Source organism: Lissotriton vulgaris, chromosome 5 (assembly GCF_964263255.1).
Source record: "Lissotriton vulgaris chromosome 5, aLisVul1.2, whole genome shotgun sequence".
Lineage (NCBI taxonomy): Eukaryota > Metazoa > Chordata > Amphibia > Caudata > Salamandridae > Lissotriton > Lissotriton vulgaris.
In genome coordinates this window covers 828,270,841-828,288,173 of record NC_141693.1, presented here as the reverse complement: position 1 = coordinate 828,288,173, position 17,333 = coordinate 828,270,841, and the positions used below count along the sequence as shown (strand labels likewise).

The 17,333-nt window shown below is 44.8% G+C and overlaps 1 protein-coding gene across 1 annotated transcript in view; it reads left to right on the top strand.

The window, feature by feature from the left end:
- TLL2 (tolloid like 2) overlaps positions 1 to 17,333 on the top strand; it is a 2,097,051-nt gene that overhangs the window by 1,645,546 nt on the left and 434,172 nt on the right. Inside the window, exon 14 of the mRNA XM_086922321.1 lies at positions 802 to 927. Coding sequence (XP_086778447.1) covers positions 802 to 927 — 126 coding nt within the window. The remainder of the gene's footprint in view (positions 1 to 801; positions 928 to 17,333) is intronic.

Below are 17,333 nucleotides of genomic sequence, written 5' to 3'. Positions count from 1 at the left end.
GGGAGGACAGTGCTTAATTTTCACAGCTGTGCTGGATTTGATTTGGAAGCTGAACACTAATAATTCAAAGAATCTGTATTTTAAGTAACCTTTTTTTGATGGGTAGTTGGTCCCAAAGGTAAAATTCCATCCTAGTGTGGCCCCTTTTTGGTACTTTTCCAATGCGTCCAACGTCTTCCATCTCTGCGTCATTTAGTGAGGTGCCATTTGTGTGAATTTGTAGAGCACATCTAATCACCTGTGAGAGTATCCAGTAGCTGGGTAGGGCAAGCTCGAGGGAGGAGACGGAGATCATGCTTGTTTCATCTGGAAGAGCCATGTCTTGAGGTTTCTTCGGAAGTCCATTAGGGAGGAGGAGGTACTGAGGTGTTTTGGGAGGTCCTTCCAGGTCTTGGATGCTTGGTATGAGGCCCTCCACTTCTGGCCTTCTTGATGTGAGGGAGTTGTGCTCTTGTCTTGGACACAGATAGAAGGTTCCTGGTGGGTTGGAAGAAGTTGAGGCGTGTTTGAGATAAGCTGAACTGGTGTGTTTTACATATTAAATGTACATGAGAAACAATTATGAAGTTTCAGACAATTTGGTTAAGACCAATGAATGCCTTTGTACCCTTCATTGTATTTTCAAATGTCAAGTGAACCAGTGAAAGAATTTCATGGTTTTTTTTATGCCTTTCCAATACATCCTATTGCACTGAAGTATCTCAAATGTTGGTTTGGTGAAAGATAAATTCTGAAAGACAGAAATTTCCTACATCGCTTGACTCGTAAACTTAATTGCGAGCATTTTTTTTGTTCTCTTAGAGATGGATGAGTGTTCCAGACCTGACAATGGCGGCTGTGAGCAACGCTGTCTTAACACTTTGGGAAGTTATAAATGTGTCTGTGAACCTGGATTTGAGCTGACGGCAGACAAAAAGAGATGTGAAGGTTTGTATTTTTCTTTGACCATGTATGTATCCTGCTGAATGTTGTAGTAAAATATGCATATAAATCTTATACATTTGACATTTTTATACAATGGGGTATATGTTTTAGTTTACCTATTTGCCTTTCAGCAAGCGCTGAGCCGTACATTTCTAAATGCTTCATGGATTTTAATAAACACCACCATCCCACTTATGAGACTAGCACAGCACAGTAGGAGGGGCTATTGAGAGGTGCAAGGGTTTCCTTTGTTGCCATTGCCAACTTCTGGTTGAGGTGATCCTGGGAAGAGGCTGCTCATCTTCTACCTTACTTGCAAAAAACAAATGTTTTTTCCCAATTTGTGTGGGGTGATGCAATAGAGCCTTGGTGCATATCAAAAGGAAGGTCTGTCCGCTGGACTATGTCTACACGTATTTCTTTGTTTCAAGCCTGGTGATTTCCTGAATGTGTGTGTCAAATTCTCAACCTAAAATCTTGATCATGTCTTTTAGGTACACTGTTGTGTTAAAGGTGGCAGTTTAAAATATGGGGCAATCATATATTGACTAGGGAACCTAATTTAGTTCTTAGAACATTAATGATCTGGCTGTATTTTTTGCTTGCTAAATGTTGCTGGTGTGGAGGACACTATTTAGGGGCTTGAAGTGGATTCCTGGAACACTGGTGAAGAGGGCATTGCCACCATCTAGGTGTGAAAGGAAACGGTCATGACTGCAGCTCTGAAGTCGTGCTTATGGAGTCATGCTTTGACTTAAAATATCAGAGTTCATGACAGGTTACCGTGGTAATGTTATGTAGTGTTAGATGTATTAATAGAGTGCGCAAATCATCCCCGAAGGGATCTCTTAGTATTTGTGCAGCCTACAGGTCACAGTTCAAAATTACATTAAAGGTTAAACAGCCATGTTTTTAAAAATTCTTTAAATGGAAATAAGTCCGGGCAAAAGAGTAGTTCCAGAGGTAACTGATTCCAATTTTGAGGGGACATGAATGAAATGGAACAACTCCCAATTCTGTCTGTACAAAAATGTTTCAGACATAACAGTAATTTGCTAAATCTGAGATGGCGGGTTGAAATGTATGGCTGCAGCTTGTTTTTCAAGTAGCATGGGCCATTTGCATGCAAGGATTTGAAAACTAGACACAGAAGTTTAAAAAGAGAGAGCACACTTTTTTATGGGAAGCTAATGAAGGGATCGTAGCGTAAGTTCAGATGGGGAATGCAGCGGAAGATTGCAGACCAGCTGTGTTCTGATCAATTTGGAGTTTGGAACAGAAGCTTTCATTCATTGTGACCATTAAGGCATACTCGTAGTCCAGGCGACTCACTATGAGTGCCTGAGTGAGAGTTTTCCTGGTCGGCAAAGTTATCCATTGAAAGACTTTTCTAAGCATACACATCAACCCAAAACATGTTACAGCAGTTGAGTTTACATGCTCTTTCATAGAGAGGTTGTCAAATATTAGAACCCACAGGTTTTAGAACACTTTTTGGGGGGGTTCATTCAGCCCCAATTCATTCATCCACCAATTGTCTGATTAGACGGCATGTGCTTTCCTAAAGAGCAGAATTTTCGTTTTCTTGAGTTTAGCTGAAGAAAATTTGCTAACATCTAGGACAGAATATTTTTCATGCAGTGCCTGAGTTTGTGTTTAGTAGACTCTGGGTTGTGCCCCATAGTGATGACAAGTTGTGTGTCCTCTTCATATGAAATGTCATCAAGGTCACAATATCTAATAACTTTGGCCAAAGTGGCCACATATATATTGAAAAGATTGGGGCTTAAGGTGGACCCTGCGCAACCCCCTTATCTAAGGCCATGATTCTGGAGTTATAGAGATCAAGCTGTACCGTATGTGTTTGATCCATCTGGCCCTTAAAGCTGAGACAGTTGTTTTACTAATAATGTGCTTCCTGTGAGTGGGAAATAATTCATTAAGGTTCTTTACAGTTATATTTTCTTTTAAACTAACTTGTTTGCTATCATTGGTGATCAAAGCAAATCTTGCATTGAGGGGTGTTCAGTATCAAGTAGATTTTTAACCCATTTTAGGAGATTTACATGCATGTTACTGGTTTTTGCAGGTTAGCGAACATCTGTGAACATATAAAAGGAAGAAAATAAAGTAACAGAAAAGAAATAAAGGTTTTTAGGGCTCAGCAAAAGGCCAGATAGTTTTCCAACTTCTCTTTTGCAGAGGCAGATTGTACTAACATTTAGGAGGCAGGTATCCGAAGAAAATCCTTGAAGCTCTTTTCCTCTAGATATTTTGGGACACATAATTTGAACAGGTTTACTTTGCCCATAGTTTGGGTAGGAATAGAGGGTTACAGAGAATCAGCTAATTCTGATTTCTGTGCTCTTAGATAAAAGCATAAATCATAGTGATACATTTAAGCTGCATTCTCTGCTCTGCTGCCAGAGACTGTAGATTCAAGTGCATGGTTGTAGGATGTTCACAACTGTCCTGACAATGAAGTTCTGTGTTCGCTGGGGTAATCCTATCCATTATGCAGGTAGCTTCACATACAGATTATTTGGATAATATTTTTGGGAGAATACGCAGGCAACAACTATGGAGGTATGTTTGTCTCTGTGAAGGAATGAGAGAATTTATTTTTAGAAGACCAGACGCCAGATGTATAATAGAATTGTGCATGCACAAATGAGTTTTAGACCCGTTTACACATGTAAAAACCTGTGGGCCATGTACTAACCCTATTTTGCGAGTCACAAATAATTTGTGACTTGCAAAATAGTGTTTAGCGACTCGCTATTAGGAAGGGGCGTCCCCTTCCTAATAGCGACCCCTCAAGCCATGTAAGAATGTTTTGCGACCGCAATTGCGGTCGCAAAACACTCGCAGTTTACCACCCTCTTCAAGAGGGTGGTAAAGCACCCGCCAACATGAATGGGTCACTTTGTTGATGAGGTGTCCGCGATTGACATTCAGCCTAGGGCAGTTTAGGACTTGAAACTGAAGCACCTAGGTCCGAGGCAGTCAGTGACGCCCCCCTCATCAAGAGGCAGAGGGCCTTAAGGAGATTTGCCAAGCTGAGGATGTCCCGCCTACAGAAGTTGTAACTTCTTCAGCTTGGCAAAGTTCAGCTCAGGCAGCCAGCGAATGTCTAGCTTCTGTATGCTTGACTTGAAAATAAAGAGTGTCTGACCTTTGCTCAGCCTGACAGACATTCTTTATAGTGGGCAAAAGGTGAGGGGGTGTGGCTCAATAGGACGGGCAGCGGCTGGTCGCTCATTTTGAATAAATGATAGTATGAGTGAGCCTCACCCCCCTCCCCCATCTGATGGCTCTTAATTAGGCTGATAGGGCCAGAAGTGTCAATGGGTTTACCTTTTTTATGGAGAAATGCGTTGATAGATAAGAGTCTTAGGGATCTGGCAAGGACAATTAAACCCTCTTTGCCCATAGGAGATCTGCTCAGCAAAGCCCAGAAAAATCATGTCCCCAAATATATTTTCTGTCCACAAGGAGGACCTTCCTTCTCAGTTCAGACATTAATTCTATGGGACTCGTCTTTAGCATATTGATATAAAACTCACACCCACACCTGTGTTTCTTGCAAAGCACTTTGAAGATCCACCTGTCTGGCTAGACAGTACAAAGACCAAAACCAAGGTACTCCTTATGTAGCAGCCCCTTACAAATGCTGCCACTTAATTATGTTGCAGCCCTTGGTGTTTTGAATATCACATTACATTATGAAGCGTTCTGCTAGTCTTGCACTTGCTCAGCAAGGCAGTCGTTTATTAGTTTCTCCAATACACAACAATGTCTTTTTTTCCTTTTTTAGAGTTTGACAGACTTGATACTCTGTCACAAAAGTAAGGGGTGCCCCATCCACCATATTAAAAGTGCATTATATCCTATTGCAGTTGTTATATTGAGGACAGGAGGTTTGCAAGAGTATTCAGTTCACAACTCTAAGTAAGGCCCAAACAGGCACATGCATCAATATTGCATTTTGCGATTCCTTAATTGCGAAAAATAAGGAATCACAATTAAGGAATTTGAAAATGCAATGCATCAAGAAATTGCTAAAAAAAATTGTGATGTCTTAATATTCCTTAATTGCGACTCGCAAATTGCGAATTGCAATTAAGGAATACCTCCCCATTCATTCCTATGGGCCTAGAGGCCCATAGGAATAAATGGGAAGACATTCTCAATTTGCGATTAGCAATTAGCGAATCGCAAATTGAGAATGCGATTTCAAGGGTGCAGGGGTGTCCAAAGGACACCCTGTTGCACCCCTGAAATCAATCTGTGCACATATGTTGTGCACAAACATGCCCTTAGGGCATGTGTGTGCACAACATAAAACTTTGAAAAATGCACAAAAGTACATTTTTCAAAGTTTTCGCAAATTACCATGAGGTTCAACCTCGTGGTAATTTGCTCCCCCTAATTGCGAAATTGCAATTTTTTAACGTTTCATGTATTGCATTTGAGGAATCGCAAAATGCGATTCCTTAAATGCAATGGCAATTTGAGAATTCGCAAATATTTGAGAATTCTCAAATTGCGAGGGCCTTCACCCTTCATGCATTCCAAAAGAAGATTTTGCGATTGCAAACGGCCGATTTTTGCGATTTGCACCATTTGCGATCGTAAAATCCTTTGATGCATGTGCTTGTTAGTCCTTTGATTTTTAATGTATGTTCACTGCTCATATGCTTTTGTGACCTGGGGCCGTATTACAGATAGTGCCACAGTGGCACATTGGGCATGTCCACACACTTTTTATGGCCCAAGGCACCATGATAATACAGAAGGGGCCGCAGAGGCTGTGGGGCGCCTTCGTAATACTGATAGTGCTGGTGCACATGTAGCACCAGCACTATCTTCAGAGGGTTTTCCCTCATTTGCATGAGAGTGTGGTCCAATGCAAATGAGGGAATCCCTTTGACTTCAAGCCCCAAAAAGCCCAGCAAATCCAGGAGGCGGGGAGTCTCCAGCTGCAGCGTGTGGGTTGGGCACTATTTAAGGATTCCATATATTCTGCAGCGCTACAGATGCATTTAAAGGGGGATGGGACTTCAAGCCCCAAAGCGCTCTGCAAATCCAGGAGGTGAGGAGTCTCTGCAGTGTATTGGTCAGGCGCTATTTAAGAATTTATTTTATCCTGTGGTGTAAGATGCATGCGGGCATGCCCGAGCATAGACCGGGCCTGTCTTCACTCGAAAGAGGCTGGGTTGGGCCCCCCCTTTCACTGGCTTCCTTACTCTTTCTTTGCTTATATGGACCTTTGTATCTAAATAGGGAATTGATAGTTAATTTATTTTAATTTGTTGAATCAGCTTAGACTTTTAAGCCTGGCAACAATGGAGAAACGTAGGCCAACCACCAACCAGTCTAAGCAGCAAACAGGCCCTTCCCTGGATGGATTCCTCCAGAGTGCATTAGGTGTCCTAAATATGGAAATAGATTTGGCTGAGCACTGTTTATTCTTTTTCCCCCTTCTCCTTTGTATACTGCCCCTTCTCACTTAGCAGACCTTGACACATGCACCATTGCCACCACCACTATTCCAGGAAAAGCTCTTACAAATTCCCCTTCCATTTTCACCCTGCAGTGGCCCCAATATCTGTGGATCTGCAATCCAAATCGACAAGCTCCACAGCCAATGGACAGGCAGTGAAAAGGAAAAGGACCGAAGTGTGTGCTAAATCCAAGCGATCACGATTCACTCCTAATAGTCTGAACAGGGACTTTGTGGGCCTTGACAAGGACAATCTGGAAGATATATAATGGGAGCCCTGTGTGATAAAATGCGTAATGGTATAGATCTAAAACTAAATCCAATCTTTTAGCCGCTGGGTCAAGTTTAGGCAGAATTATATAAACTCAATTCTATTAACCATCCCCCCTGAGGCTTGTCCTTACGTGGCTGTATTATCAAATGTACCTTGTCTGTTACCAAATTCTATTCAGTCTTTTTCCTGTTAAAAAAAGGTTCCCCACTGGGTGTACAATAGCACTCAATTACCTTGTCCAGAAGCAACTGTATATTCTGATGGTCCAAATAGTGAGATGGGTTGGTCTCCTGGTAAAAAACTTTCAGGGTGATTGTTTGATTGTAAATTTGAGGTCTCCTGCTAATGTGAAGAAGTTACTAGCCAACTGCTATTTCTCCATCAGATTATGTTCTGGTATCTCTCTGCTCCCTTAGATTACTTTTACCACCATCTCAACCCAAGACATACACTCCAGGTTTATCTACTGAGTCCCTTGATCCCTAGAAGTATTACAGCCAACCCTTATTTGATTCCTTCCACATCTACCCTCACTAAGGTCGATTGACTGAATAAAACCCACAGGCTTGTAGTCATCTCGCCTATCTCGGCTTAAGGAGATGGCACTAGGATATTCGGGTTCCCAAGATTAGTTCCATCCAGTTTCTCTCCACATATGTTTAGCCCATGACTTGAGGCAACGTATAACTATGTTTTGAAACCCAAGGCTAGCAACATGCGATAACCACTCTCCTCTGACCACTTGTTTGTTGAGGACAAGGGCCAATCTATGATTATGGCTCACCAGCCTTTGGTATCAGCTGGGCTCTCTTCTTTTTATGATATCTTGCGCTCTAACACCAGCTATTGTTAGAAGGACAATTGGTGGTATTAAGTCAAAGCTTGACGACCCTGCATGGGGCCAATTTATTGACAACCATGCACTCTGTCTTTTTTAGAACGCATGGGTGATTATGTATATAGGTGTGGTTTTAAGAGCTTTACTGTTCCCACAACCAGCTCCTAAGCTGTGCATCCATCCGTGGACTGCTTGCCTGGGGGAATACTACCCTTTTCTGTTCTGTAGCAGAACTTTAAATAGGATCGCCAGACATCCAAGGGATAATTATCTCCTTCCCTAAGGCCATTCCCCTCCTGTTAGTTGATATTTACAGTCAGAGTGTGGGGAATTGTCAGCAATCACCACCCCTCAACCTGTTAAAGGAGATCTTGGTCCACCATTCAGTATTCCATCATGTTATCGTGTCAGGCAATTGAAATTTCACCTATGAACCCAATGGCGTCATGCAGGAGTTGTGCCAAGAAGAGGACATGATTTGCAGAATTCCTGAATTAACTTCCCCAGGTAATAAAAGGCTCTCAAGAGTGGCCCTACAAGTGGTATACCTTACCTTAACCACGGATTGCGGGCCTGTAATAGTTGTTTGACTTCAATGCCATTCCAGCCCCCACATTTAAAAGAGGATCGTATGTAAGCGGTATTGATTACAGTATCTTAGATGTTAAATTGTGGGTAATGATGGAGGACATGGAAGCATCTTAGGGATGAGAGTGATCATAACCTTCTAGTTTATACTATGAAGGAGTTGTTCTTCAATGTTCCACCTCCTCCTTCTCACTAGTATGACCAACAACTGGAGGGTACGATGAACCGTCCAAACATAAAGTGGGAGGCAATGTGTTCTTCCCCTAAGGCACTTTAAGATATGTGTACAATCACTGCCTTACACATGGAGACCATGATTGATAATTGAGGGAATAAAAAAATTATTATAGCTGAGCACATGAGGTGATTCGAAGAGACTTCTTTTTTAAGGCATCCGCAAGGTCATTGCCATATGGGCCTGCGAATGAGCGGTTTACACAGCATTGACGAGAGGAAAAGATAAATCTCTTTAAAGTAATCAAATAAGTAGGTAACCAGGAGATGAGTAAATGCAGAGCACACCACTGGTGGGTAGTAAGGCGAGCTAAAGCCACTTGGGAGCTCAACAAGTGGAATGTTTTATTAGTTGCTGCCACCAGTAATGACTCAAATTAATTTTGGTGAATAGCAAGCACAAGTGGCAGGGATTTAGGGAAGGCAGCTGAGTCAACTATTTTGCCAACACTAGTCTGGAGGGAGCTATCACACTTAATCCTCACTCTACGCCTCTACTCTTTACCCTAGCCGTGACGGCCCTTGCGTTAGCATCATTCAAGCAAGGGAAGGCTCATGGGTTAGACAAGATTCCAGCTGATTTTTTTTAATCCAGTCTCAATATGTGGGAACCTTATCTCAATACTGTTACAAACGCAATTGTGGCAGTATTGTCCAGCACTTGGAAAGGGACAGAGATTGTCGCGATTTTCAAGAAGGGAATTCAAAGCATCCCCTCAATTTATCGGCCAATGAGCCTCTGCGATAATCTCCAAAAGATCTTCTGCATACAAGTCTTGGAGAGACTTTTGGATTGGATTAATAACAACAATAACCTATCCAATTTACAGGTATTTAGATCTAAGACGATTTCATTTGACCAGCTCTTCTGCTACATTTTGGTTAAGCAGAAAACTGTAGATATTGGAGGAGGGAGAACTTTTTGTAGCATTCATTGATAATCGTGCTGGCTTCGAATTGGTGCCAAGGAATAAACTATGAAAGGCCTTATGCGGGCTGGGGATGCCCTGTAATCTGTTAAACACGATTATGTGCCTTCATTAGAGAAACTTTGCCAGGGTTCGATGTGACACAAAAGGAGAATTAACACAGGCAATTACTATTGAGAAGGGTGTATGTCTTGGACTTCACTCTTTTTCTCTTTCATTTTAACTACTGTGTAAAGTTCTTGACTTGTGTTAATGATGCCCCTGCTCTTGCAGGACAGAAAGTCCTGACGCTTTTTCTTGTCAATGATATCTGTATCTTGTCCAAAACCAGGATGGAACTCTAAAATCTTGCGCATAAATTCAACTTGTTATGCCTTGAATATGGTCTCAGAATTATTGTGTCTAAATCAAAACAGATGACATATTCTAGTTACAAAAGAGTGAAGAGTCCTGTGAATCTGGGTGTGGAAGTATTGGAAAGGGCCAGTGAATTCTGATATTTGGGGATTTGATTGGCTGACTCTGGCCTCTGGAACCAGTATACCCTCAAATGTTTGTACCTTTTAACCTATAGAGCAGGGTGAATTCTTAGACTTGCTAAAAAGGCTGCATGGTTTCCCTTTTTCCCCACAATTGAGATCTATAAATCCAAAGCCAGGGGTACGGCACTATACAGAGCCGAACTTTGGGGACGCTGCCATTTAGGTCTATTGGGTAACAATGAATTTTTTTTATTAGAACCCTCACTGGTCTACGGAGAAAAACACCCCTTGTGCCATTAGCATTAGATCTCAATCTTAATTTTATGTCTGAGTTGACCGCCTTAAGACTGTTACTTTGGGGCACAAAGGAATTGAGCCCCTAAAAGAAAGCCTTATTGATGTTATTAATCTATACCCCTAAAAAAAGATTAAGTGGCTTGTCCACGTCAAAAAACGTGAATAGAGCTAGGATTAGCCAATTTTTGGGAACAACCCATCATATATAATAGTCACAGCGGGTGAGGAGGTTAAATCTAGATTTTGGGAGAAAGTTGCTGCTCAGAGGGATTTGTCTAGTTGCCCAGGTTGCCTTACTAGATGGTTTATATTGCATAAATCTGTGACCAAGGCAGAGGATTTTTTAAATTGTATTTGACCTGCGTGTGCCCACTCACTGTTCTTGAAGTTTTGGTACGGCACACTCCCAACTGTTGTCTTTACTTCACTGTGGGACTCTGCCAAGCCTGGGCCCACTTGCTGGAATGCATGCATAGTGTTGGATGCAACTGAGGAAAACGCTTTTATGGCCGAAATATGCGAGCCAGAGCCAGGTGGATTGCACCCTTATGCCGGCTTTTGTGTATAACAAATCAAGTATATGCCCTTAGGGTTTGTAAAAGCAATCCCTTGTCTGTGATTGTGGTGGCTATGCCTAAATTCTTACACAATTGGGCAAAAATTGTTACATTGATCGTAAAAACGTATGTCCACTGAAATAATTTGTATTGAGGTTTTCATTGGAACTTTTTAATACTCTTGAATGGTGCGATTTTAATCTATATACTTAGAGGAATTGCTTTTAACTATAGATGTGTTTTATGCTTTGATGATGAAACTATGTTTTCAATCAATCAAATAAAATGTGACTTTGTACCTGTCCCTTATTATGGATGCGGGCGCAGAGGCAAACATGCGAGTAGGAGGCACACTGATAGTGTGCCATAAAAGGTGGTGCATTGTCAGTGCGTCCCTGGAGGCCAGCCCTCTTGAGGTGTAGATGGTGGCCCCTGGGACCTCCCCACACATTTATCTGTTGGCAGGTGCAGTAGCTAGCTGCATCTTCCTGCAAGGCGATCTCTCTCCCCTCTTCAAAGTATAGCTGGGTTGAAGCCTATTCTGTGAAACACAAGACGGCTTTGAAGCAGCTTCTTTGTATTTCACTGAAAGCACTGACCCAGGGCCAGGCAATTATGTGCCTGAACTCGGGGGCAGCACTTTCATTGTTAAGCTGCACTTTTGTGAAAACAAAGAGTGCACCCTATTACTAATAGGGGTCCTGGTATGGCAATAAAAAACATGTAAAATAAGAAAAGTAAACCTAACATTAAGATATTAAAGTATTAGAAGCCATTTACACTAGCCATGTTATATTCTATTGATTTGTATAGCGCACTAATCACCCAAGAGGGTATCCAGGCGTTTGGGTAGTGTGCATATTTGTGGTTCCCAAGGTGATTACACAAAGATCCAGGTCTTTAGCTTCTTGCATAACTAAAGAAGTGAGGGTGAGGATCTGATGTGTTGAGGGAAGTCGTTCCATGTCTTGAGTGTGATGTAGAATGAGTGACCTCCAGTTTTGCTTTTGGGGAAGCATGGAATGTGTGCGAGTGACAGTGAGGCAGAGCATAGGAGTCTGGTAGATTTGTGAAAGTGCAGGCAGTTTTCCAGGTATTCTGGGCCTGTGTTGTGTAGAGCTTTGTATGTGTGCATGCAAAGTTTGAATTGCTGTTCTTGTGAATGAGAAGCCAGTGGAGCTTCCTGAGCTGTGATGTGATGTGGGTGCAGCGTGGGAGGTTGAGTATGAGTCTTGCAGCAGTGTTTAGGATGGTCTGGAGTCTGTATGGGAGTTCTTTGGAGATTACAGCATATGGAGTGTTGCATAGCCCAGCCTTCTTGTGTTGAGTGCTTGTGTGACAGTTTGTCTGGTCTTCTGAGGCAACCATTTGAAGATTTTTTGCAGCATACGTAGGATTGGGCTTCTTGTCTAGGTTGATACCTAGATTTCCTGTGTGGTCTGTGGGTGTTGATTCTAGCTCTAATGGCCACTAGGTGGAGTCCCATGGGGAAGTCTTGTTGCCGAAGACCAGTACTTCCATCTTATAGGAGTCGAGCTGCGGGCAGTTGGCTCACATCCAGTCTGCTACCATGGTCATAAAGTTGATGAAGTTGGTTCTGGTGGTGGTTGTTTTGTCTGCCAGGGAGAGGATCAGTGGGTATCATCGGCCTAGAAGATGATGGTAATGTCTTGTGATCAGATGATGTTGATGAGCGGTGTCATATCTACATTGAAAAGAGTGAGGCTGAAGGATGATCCCTGTGGGACTCCGCATATCAATTTCTTGTTCTCGGATGTGAAAAGTGGCAGCTTGCAGCTTTGGGTTCTTCTGTGTGTTCGACAACCCTTTTGCAAGGTAACTTGTAGGTATCCATACATCTCTAAAGGAGATTCTGGAGAAATCACAAGAATGCAGATAGTAATTTGAATGCCAGAATCAAGAACCAATAGACCTCAAACTTGAAATTTCATAGGATGTTTACCTACATCAATGTCAAGGCATAATGCAGAAATCACAAACTAAATCTCCTTTGAAGATCTGATTATGAACAATGAGTAATCTAAAAACTGTTATCTCAGGTAGATATTTGGGAACCACCAGAATCTCTAAATTTCCAAAGGGTAGAGGTCTTCAAACTGTGGGCTGAACCCCAGGCGGTTGGGTAAATGTATAGCAGGAGCACAAACCAAGAGATTTAGGCCTGTCTATGAGGACTCGCAGCTAATGATGCCAACATAGTGTTTTCCTTATAGTATCCATCCAAGGAGTCTAATGTTCTCCGGAGGCTGACTCCTGTTTGGTGTAGCAGCACCACACTATCTGCATATTGCAGTGATGATACAGAAAGTTGCCCATTCTTGTAAAATGCGAATATGCTTGGTTCAGTGGGTTGTAACATCTGGGAAGAATGTTTGAATATAGGAGTTGGATTGCAAGAAGGAGGTTTGATGGAATGTTCCTAGCTTGAATTTTCTTCCAAAGTAAACTCCTGTTAACGTGTTTGAAAGCTTTCGAAAAGTCAATAAAACAGATAAAAAGCAATTGGCTTTTGCTGACTTGATCTTTCCACCAGTATTTGAACCCTACTAAATTAACCAGCGTACTCTAGTTGGGTCTGGTTAAAAGGAATTAACTTTTCGGAAGCAGACGCATATTTCCCTTTCCTTAATAGAAGCCTTGCAAAATGTTTTGCCTCAGTGTCCAGCAAGGCAATTAATCAACAGCTCTCTTGATTTGCATACAGCCCCTTTGTGTAAAGTGGATAGAGTGTAGAACCTCACCAGGAGTAGGAGACTGATTAGGTTTTTAAAAAGCTGCTGTCCAATGTGTGGGGCCTTGTTTGAAGATGATCGCTTCGGAACTGCTGCCTTTGCACTAGCCGTGCTGGGATGCCTACAGGTTGCCAGAGCTATACAAGTGATACACAGAGTAGAATAGATTAGAATTCTGGGGGAGCCTGCATTGCTGTCGTTCACAGGGAGTAGGTATTTATGCTGCTCCCTATGAGCCGGAGCAATCTGTTGATCTGTTTCTCTGCCCGCATCAGTGCGGGCAAGGAAACAGATCATAAGTCTGCTCCCAGCCAACTGGAGCATTCTCAAAGCTTCTGTCCAATGGGACCAGACTTCGTGTTTGCTCCAGTTGCACAAGAGTCTTGAAAATGCTCCCGCCAGGCAGGAGCAAATAAAAGTTTCCCTGCTCTCGCTGGTGCGGGCAGGTAAACTGCTATGTCCCATGAGTGGGCTCCCTGGGACACAGTATGTGAGCCAGCCATGGAGGATAGGGTTCCTGGGGCCATTAAATGCTCAGCTGCCCATTCCGTTTTTTCCTCAGGTACAACCCCTGGGAGATGGGGTGTCCAGGGCCTTTTAAAGGCTTTGGGGCCATGTGGCCCTTAAAAAACACTGAGAGAGAAAACCTGCTCTCCCTTCCAAAAACCAAAGCTGATTGCTTTTCTACATGGGGAGCAGCATGATACTAACAACAAACAGTATCTAGGGGTCAAACAGAAAGTGAGACTCAACTCAGAATGCCGTCCAAAGCACAATCAGTTAATAATTTATAATAAAGTGGAAACCCAAGTGTACAAGTGTGTGTGACAAAATAACCATGGGCAAAAACTCAAGGGTATTGGTGAAATATTTCCCATCAGTTGCCGTTCTGTACCGCCCTTTTACATCATCTGGGTTCTCCTTACCCAGGAGTAGATGGCCACAGCCTATGGATGGTATAGGGGCTGTGACCACACCTTTAAGTAGTGTGTTTATCAGATGGGTGGTGCAGAAATTGAATTAATGTGAAAGGCAGCTGAAAAAGCAGTGCACAAGTGTAAGTGAGAGTTAAATAAAATTGGATAGAACTGATTAGAAGCTTCATTTTTTAATATTTTTCTCTCAGCTCGTCCAAATCTAAAAATTATGTGAAAAGAATAACAGATTTAACATAATATCTGTTAGCAATGTAGGTCGACATGTTTCAGCAATCGTGGCTTGTATGCCACTGCATTCATCAGGACCAAGATGGTTGCTACTGCTATATAGTGAAGATTAAAATTGAAATATATGGGGGGCGTGGCCAAGACGGCAAGCATGGCGGACGTAGCCTGAAAGAGCTCCGTCCCGCCGATAAATTATCCGGCTGATTATCCTGCATCACCCCGACCCGAAGGCGTGCTAACGGGGTGAATCGACATCAGAGGCGACAGATGAGCCCCGACAGCAATTTGGGCGGATTTGGCGCAGGGACGGCGGCGGCCCAGGCCCCGGGGCAGTGAGGCCTACACCGCGCACCGAAGCCGGGACCTCGAGTTTGGTGGACCCGGGCGGCAATGCGGGTGCGCCGGGGCTGGCGGGAAGCGGAGTACCCATCTACATTTCCGGCAGAAAGGGCCCACAAGAACGGGCTTTAGTGGGCCGACAGTGCATGGCCAAAGCAGCAGTAGAGCCTGACCATTGCCGAGGACCCGGGGCTCCGGCTAACACAGGGCGAGTTGGCAATGAGAGGTGAGCGGCCCTGAGGGGAGAAGGGGGTCTCCCTCTGTAGCGGTGCTGCGGCAAGACGGGCTGTCCCCGCTCAACGGTTATATCGGACCGCGGCGGTATAGTGGGCTGGGAGTGCCGGGGGGCCTCTGGCTGTATTTACCACCCCCGCCCCCCCCCCAGCCGACAGATATCAGATCTCTGCGGGACCCGTGCAGCACTACACACCGAATGCAGTGAGCCACGAGACTCTCCTCATTAGGCGGTTGGAGCGGACCACGGGGTGAGTCTCTAGGGTCAAGAGTGGTTGTGCATCGAAGTCTCGGCCCTGGGTGGCGGTGGCCTGGCAGCGGCATTGCGACAACCAAGGTGGAGGTAGCCTGTGTCGCCGCCGACTTGAGATTGGTCCACCATACAGGGCTTTTTTGAAGATCGCAGAAAGAGACATTTGCAAAGGAGTGAACAAACCCCCGGGGGGTGCTTGGACCCAGGCAGGGTGTACATCAGGCGCGGGGGGAAGAGCTGCCGGATACTGCGACAGTGGATGGGAGGCGATGATACGTCGAGGCGGTGTGATGAGGCATTGCAAGTAAACATACATGCCACCTGAGGAGGAGTAAAAAAGGGGGAAAAATACAAAACCCGGAACCCCATTGGGCCAGGGAGGACAGGAGAGGCCCTAACAGCGGTCCCCATCTGGAGCAGCGACTGCGGCCACCCAGCACCCCCGCGGCAGGATCGGACCTTGAACTCATATCCACAGATTACCATGACGAGGGGTGGGAACAGTGGCGGAGCTGTGAAATAAGGACCGATCGACAAGTTTATGGGTCCGAATGGAGGGGCGGGTGCCTCGGGGGGTCATCAGGCGCCAGGACCAGACAACGCAGCACTAATGGTGGCAATAACACAATCTAGAGACATGCTGGATGCTAAAATTGGGGCCGTGGGGGCAGATGTTACTTTGCTGCGCCAAGACTTGCGGAATGCAGTTGCTCGCATCACTGAGACTGAGACCAGAATCTCGAGTGTAGAGGATGACGTGGCGACCCTAAAGAAGAAAGTTGCCAATATGTAGCCAATATGTAGGGGATTCAAAAGGGTCTTGCGCTCCGGGCTGAGGATGCGGAAGGGCGGGCTCGGCGAAACAACTTGAGGTTTGTGGGATTCCCGGAGGGCTGTGAGAAGGGCAACATGGAGGCCTTCCTGACCCAGTGGTTGGAGGGATGTCTCCCGCCGGAATCCCTCTCGCAATGCTTTGTAATTGAGCGGGCACGTCGGGCACTTGTCCAAAAGCCGCCGGCAGGTAACCGCCAACGACCGGTAATAGCCAAACTGCTCAACTACCATGACCAGGACACTATCCTGAAACAAGGGCGAGCTAAGGAGCCCCTACTATGTGAGAACAACAAAATCCTAATTTTCCAGGACTACACTAGGCTGGTGCGGCAAAAATGGCAGTCCTTTACCGCGGCTAAGGCACGTTTGAGAGACCTTAATATTCAATATGCCTTGCTCTACCCATCCCGTCTACGAGTGATTTATGTCCCGGACCCTATTCTTTAACACTCCAGAAGAGGTCTTCACCTGGACTGATGAGACAGTTAGGGTCAGGGTGCATACCCCTCCGGGACGGGACTCTGACTCATCCTCCACGGTGGGGCCCCCAAGGACTCCCTGGCGGTCGCGGAGCAGGAGCAATTGGAGAACGAGACCTAAGAAGCGCCCTCCCCTCGGTGAGGAGGCGGCGGAGGCAGTCAATGCCACTGACACTCTGACTCCGGAGGCATGAAGCCCTGTGAAACTCTGCGGATTTCTGGCATAATGCCCCCAAGGGTGGCAGGAGGGGAGTGCTCACACAACTTTGGGATTCACCATCAGAGATTTTGACTGATAGTAGACCTATAATTATAGGATGTGTGATTGGGTTGGGGGATTCTGTAGGGAGGGCGCACACATCCCCTGTTTTTCATTGGTAGGGGGAAAGTTGGGATTGGAGTGGGTAGTTCATGGGGATCCATTGAGATAGTGGGTCTCCAGCCCCCCGTTGGGGACTGGAAATAATCTATGCCACGACAGGTACTCCAATGTTGTTGAGGTATGGGGAGGGGGGGTGGTGGGGGAGTTGCGGGGGTGTCCTGGGGCAGGGAGGTAGGGGGGCTGTTAAGGAGAAGGTTGGCGGGGGGAGGGAGTTGAGGGGGGGTTGGAGGGGTAGGGGTAGTTTTCAACAGCACAGTGCCCATT